Raw genomic sequence first — 6192 nt, 5'->3', positions numbered from 1 at the left:
CAAAAGCACACACACCCTTCCAAAATCCTGTCAACCGGCGGCGTGTGGTCAATGACGCCAATCTCTAAGGTTCAGTTATTCCTTTAATAAACTGTAACCACAACAACCGGCCACAGAAATGGTGCAAGGGTGCAGAACGACTCGGTTGCCATTTAAAGGCAAAGGTGCACGTAATACCAGACACAGTATGGTGATGATGTAATACCATGTAAGGATGTACATGCCTGATGGTTTGTATTACTGCAGGTCTGAGCATGTGCCCTCAGAAGCCTAATAGTCAAGGTGGTATATTTTTGCAGCAGCCTGGCCTTGCACATGTAATGCAGCCGACCATCTGTTCTGTTGAGCGGCACTTCTAGGGATTAGCTATCATCTGGGAGATGAAAAGTGCCAACTAAGGCCAGAGAGGCATAGGAGCAAGGCTCAGAGCAACTGGCATCATTTTTCGTAAATGAATTGGTCATAGCGAAAGCAAAATTGTACATGTTTTCTTGCTAGTCTAAATGATTGTGCCACACCATGTAGCCTACTGTTCAATATTTCACTTGGCCATTGTTTGCTGCTGTGTAGTCTACCCCAGATTAGTTAAAATACCTAGAGTTGTAGTTAAATTGTTTCTATTTTTGTTACTCTGGAGAAAATACTGTTTAATTGTATAAAATGTGATCACTTGCCTGCTGCTTCTTTTTTTGATGAATTGCTACTGCACCCTTGTGGCACTTACATTTCAATGCGACAGACTACTACTTATATTGATTTGAAGAAATCCTAACACATTTCCCCCCCCCATCTGGGTTCAACAACATCCAACACTTTATATTCAATCAAATGCATACGCTATCGGAGATATCATGTGATTGGGAATTAAAGGTGTCTTATTTTCTATCAGGCGTTCAATGCGGACACCCTAGCTGTCAAATTAGTCAGTGGTCCTACTGGTCCTTTTTGCTGCGAACTTGCGCCTGTGTGAGGTCATGTACCATCTTTGATATAAGCCAAAATTGAAATATTATCTTTGTTAACATAGAAATATCAACCATTTCGGAAGTGATGATGGGCGGTAAATCGAGCACGATAGCCGCCGGTGTTTGCGGGGCTCTGTTCGTCGGCTACTGCATCTACTTCGACAGGAAAAGGCGGAGTGACCCCAACTTCAAGAACAGGCTGCGAGAACGTGAGTGTTGTCCGCGTCCTTTGCAACCCGCTCCGGTCTCTGTTTGCGAACTCGTTTAACTATTCCCAATTGGCGAAGTATAGAAGCTTTAATGGTAACGTTAATGGTTTGTGCATTAGATCTGATTCATTAATTGTCAGCGCACTGCAAACCCCAAAAGTCCTGCACTTAACTAGCCAGTGCTAACCTAGCTAGCTCCTAGCATAGGAACGCTCAACTCTGTTCTCTTATATAGAGTTGAGCGTTTCTCAGCTAACTACCTCTTTTATCATGTATTAATGTACTTCCTACTCACTCACAACAAGCGTTCTGTTAGTTGAATTCAGACATGGAAAGCTGCACCTACCCTGATTCATTCATTGATGGTGTGTTTTGAACTGCTATGTAACCTAAACCAACCATTCTAGGCTACTAGCCATATCAGACATAGAGTTTGCCAAGCAGGATTAAAAGCAACCTGGATATCCCTGGTGTTACTCTATCCAGGCCTACTACTCATGTAAGGCCGTGGGTTGTCGGTATGAAGAAGCTGATAATGCGCCTTCAGAGCGTTAGACTGCAAACTTTAATGATGCGACTGCATAACTCATAAGGGGTTATCAAATAAATACACCTCCACACACTACATAATGGCAGTTCTGCCTCGTCTTCAACCCAGAATCCCTCACTCTAATACAGGAGCCAATTAGAATACACATATGGATGCATGTCACAATAAAAATCCTATACAGATCACATTCCAGTCCCACATTAACTAGACTACAATTGTAGCTGGACTACAGTATGAAAGATGGATTTTGGCTGTCAGCTGGCCACAATGCTTTATACACCGGCTTTACTGCAATTGAATGAGCCATTTTCCTCTGTTAGCCTTTTTGTCATTAATCACTAGTTGTGACTTGCTACTTAGCAGCTACACTTAAATATTTCCTGATTCTGACCCGGGTAAACCACTTTATCAAGGGATATCAGAAGGGTTGTGGATTATTTTGGAGCTTTGTTCAAAGCCGAAGTTGTACTTAAGGGTGTCAATTTAGGATGTTAATGGGACTTCCTTACTGTTCCTAATCATAGTCTTGCATTGTAGCATTGCCTGAGAAACTTAAGTTGTCTAAGTACAAACAGGAGCAATCCCCAAAGCTATTTATATTAACAGTGATTGCGTTTACCTCTGCCCAAGGGAGGAGAAATCAGGCATCTGCAAAACCGGGGACAGGACTGTCAAAGGTGAGTAAAATCCCCTCAAGGTACTATTTCAATTCTTCCTCAATGAACACACGTCTAAAGAAGTAATGTCTAGTACACTTCAGATGATACCTTGTGGAAAATAATCTCCAATGACCTCAAGTGGAATAAACAGGATATCTTCACTGGCATGTATTGGAACACGGCAAGGTGATGGCTGGGTATGACTGATTTGAGACTGGAATTAGTGCATTTCCTAAACCTTTTGTCTGTCCGTGGTACCGAATGTCAGTCAACACAACAACTGTATAGCTCCCCAATGGAAACAGACCTACTTGACTACACTCTTCCCTCCAAAATGTGTTACTTAAGGCCCATATACTTGACTCGTACAAGAACGGTTCTGTGGCGAACAAGCCATTGTTTTCCAATGGAGGAAGTGCAAACCCAGCAAGAACTGCTGAGCTAGGCGGTGCGCTAAGAGTTCACTTAAATTGAACTCTTACCTTACACCTGACGAACTGGCAAACCTCAGCGGATTGTCCTGACTCGTGTGAACAGGCATTTTATTCTTCCTGGAGCATCGGCCATCGACAACAGCTTTTCCACCCGTCTATGTTTGAGTTATTTCTTGACCAATGAAAAGTGTGTGTTGTGGAACTCTTGCAGCTCCCAGACCTGAAGGATGCTGAGGCGGTCCAGAAGTTCTTTCTGGAGGAGATTCAGCTGGGAGAGGAGCTGTTGGCTCAAGGTAAACAAGTCTTGCTTACATTGACATCACTTAGGCTGTGTGTGACACTCTATTCCCCATATAGGCCTGCTAGTGCACTTTTTACCAAGCGATGACCCCCTATTCCCCATATAGTGCACTACTTTTTACCAAGCGATGACTGCATATTCCCCATATAGTGCACTACTTTGGACCAAAGCGATTGACATCCTCCCCCACTACTTTCGACCAGTGCAATGACGCCTTGTGCCCCATAATGCACGACCTAATGTACTTTTGACCAAAGTAACGACACTGCTCTCCATATAATGTACTGCTCGTTTTGTCAATCTAAACCTCTTTGCGCTCGGTCTTCCGGTATAGGAGACTACGAGAACGGCATCGAGCACCTGACCAACGCCATCGCCGTGTGCGGCCAGCCCCAGCAGCTTCTCCAGGTGCTGCAGCAGACTCTCCCGCCACCAGTCTTCCAGATGCTACTCACCAAACTGCCCACCATCAGCCAGGTACAGTTCTTTTCTCCACTTCAAGGTCATTTAGCAGACACTCCTACCCCTGGGCTGCTTACAGTAAGTGCATACAAGCAAGGAAGCTAATGTATCTAATATCTAATATGTAATATCTAATATGTAGTCAGAACTGCAATCCTATTCAAAATTGAGCTTGTGTAACAACCCCAACACTAACCACCAGCCAGGTATAGTGCCTCTCATACATTTCAGGGTCATTTGCAGTTGCAGGTACTGAAAAGTGATGTTGCGCTGTGCTATAACCATTGCCACAATGTGTGTGTGTGTGCAACACAGTCTGCTACAGATAGTTTTTGACTAACTAACTTTTTAGTGCCCGCGTCTGCAGCAGGTACGCTTCTATTCATAGCAATTTACAGTAAGTGTATTCAAGCAAGAAAGCGGGGAAACCAACTAGGGCTGGCCAATATGGCCTAAACATTCTATCTTTATTTCTAAACATTGGTGAGTCACAATATACCTTGATTTTATTTTTAAACATTTTCCCTAAGTTTTGTTGCACAGTTAAAGGTCAATACACCTCATTTCACAGTCAGCAATAATCTAACTGAATTCAGGGCTTGTGAAATTATAACTAAGCTAAATATTTTTTTTATTTTTTTTATTTCACCTTTATTTAACCAGGTAGGCTAGTTGAGAACAAGTTCTCATTTGCAACTGCGACCTGGCCAAGATAAAGCATAGCAGTGTGAACAGACAACAGAGTTACACATGGAGTAAACAATAAACAAGTCAATAACATGGTAGAAAAAAAATGAGAATCTATATACAATGTGTGCAAAAGGCATGAGGTAGGCAATAAATCGAAAAATTACAATTTAGCAGATTAACACTGGAGTGATAAATCATCAGATGATCATGTGCAAGAAGAGATACTGGTGTGCAAAAGAGCAGAAAAGTAAATAAATAAAAGCAGTATGGGGGGTGAGGTAGGTAAATTGGGTGGGTAGTTTACAGATGGACTATGTACAGCTGCAGCGATCGGTTAGCTGCTCGGATAGCAGATTTTTAAAGTTGTTGAGGGAGATAAGTCTCCAACTTCAGAGATTTTTGCAATTCGTTCCAGTCGCAGGCAGCAGAGAACTGGAAGGAAAGGCGTCCAAATGAGGTTTTGGCTTTAGGGATGATCAGTGAGATACACCTGCTGGAGCGCGTGCTGCGGGTGGGTGTAGCCATCGTGACCAGTGAACTGAGATAAGGCGGCACTTTACCTAGCATAGCCTTGTAGATGACCTGGAGCCAGTGGGTCTGACGACGAACATGTAGCGAGGGCCAGCCGACTAGGGCATACAGGTCGCAGTGGTGGGTCGTATAAGGTGCTTTAGTAACAAAACGAATGGCACTGTGATAAACTGCATCCAGTTTGCTGAGTAGAGTATTGGAAGCTATTTTGTAGATGACATCGCCGAAGTCGAGGATCGGTAGGATAGTCAGTTTTACTAGGGTAAGTTTGGCGGCGTGAGTGAAGGAGGCTTTGTTGCGGAATAGAAAGCCGATTCTTGATTTGATTTTGGATTGGAGATGTTTGATATGAGTCTGGAAGGAGAGTTTGCAGTCTAGCCAGACACCTAGGTACTTATAGATGTCCACATATTCTAGGTCGGAACCGTCCAGGGTGGTGATGCTAGTCGGGCGTGCGGGTGCAGGCAGCGAACGGTTGAAAAGCATGCATTTGGTTTTACTAGCGTTTAAGAGCAGTTGGAGGCCACGGAAGGAGTGTTGTATGGCATTGAAGCTCGTTTGGAGGTTAGATAGCACAGTGTCCAAGGAAGGGCCGGAAGTATATAGAATGGTGTCGTCTGCGTAGAGGTGGATCAGGGAATCGCCCGCAGCAAGAGCAACATCATTGATGTATACAGAGAAAAGAGTCGGCCCGAGAATTGAACCCTGTGGTACCCCCATAGAGACTGCCAGAGGACCGGACAACATGCCCTCCGATTTGACACACTGAACTCTGTCTGCAAAGTAGTTGGTGAACCAGGCAAGGCAGTCATTAGAAAAACCGAGGCTACTGAGTCTGCCGATAAGAATATGGTGATTGACAGAGTCGAAAGCCTTGGCCAGGTCGATGAAGACGGCTGCACAGTAATGTCTTTTATCGATGGCGGTTATGATATCGTTTAGTACCTTGAGCGTGGCTGAGGTGCACCCGTGACCGGCTCGGAAACCGGATTGCACAGCGGAGAAGGTACGGTGGGATTCGAGATGGTCAGTGATCTGTTTGTTGACTTGGCTTTCGAAGACCTTAGATAGGCAGGGCAGGATGGATATAGGTCTGTAACAGTTTGGGTCCAGGGTGTCTCCCCCTTTGAAGAGGGGGATGACCGCGGCAGCTTTCCAATCCTTGGGGATCTCAGATGATACGAAGGAGAGGTTGAACAGGCTGGTAATAGGGGGTGCGACAATGGCGTCGGACAGTTTCAGAAATAGGGGGTCCAGATTGTCAAGCCCAGCTGATTTGTATGGGTCCAGGTTTTCCAGCTCTTTCAGAACATCTGCTATCTGGATATGGGTAAAGGAGAAGCTGGGGAGGCTTGGGCGAGTAGCAGCGGGGGGGGCGGGGCTGTTGGCCA

The 6192-nt window shown here is 44.7% G+C and overlaps 1 protein-coding gene across 1 annotated transcript in view; it reads left to right on the top strand.

Annotated features, from left to right (window-relative positions):
* Window positions 1-847: 847 nt before the first annotated feature.
* The window catches only part of LOC139568777 (mitochondrial import receptor subunit TOM20 homolog), a 10790-nt gene continuing 5445 nt past the window's right edge, over window positions 848-6192 (top strand). The window contains exons 1-4 of the mRNA XM_071390856.1: window positions 848-1174; window positions 2355-2401; window positions 3029-3110; window positions 3453-3595. Coding sequence (XP_071246957.1) covers window positions 1051-1174; window positions 2355-2401; window positions 3029-3110; window positions 3453-3595 — 396 coding nt within the window. The 5' untranslated portion in view covers window positions 848-1050. The remainder of the gene's footprint in view (window positions 1175-2354; window positions 2402-3028; window positions 3111-3452; window positions 3596-6192) is intronic.

The sequence above is a fragment of the Salvelinus alpinus genome, chromosome 2 (assembly GCF_045679555.1).
Source record: "Salvelinus alpinus chromosome 2, SLU_Salpinus.1, whole genome shotgun sequence".
NCBI classification, from domain to species: Eukaryota; Metazoa; Chordata; class Actinopteri; order Salmoniformes; family Salmonidae; genus Salvelinus; species Salvelinus alpinus.
This window is presented reverse-complemented; position numbering and strand designations above follow the sequence as displayed.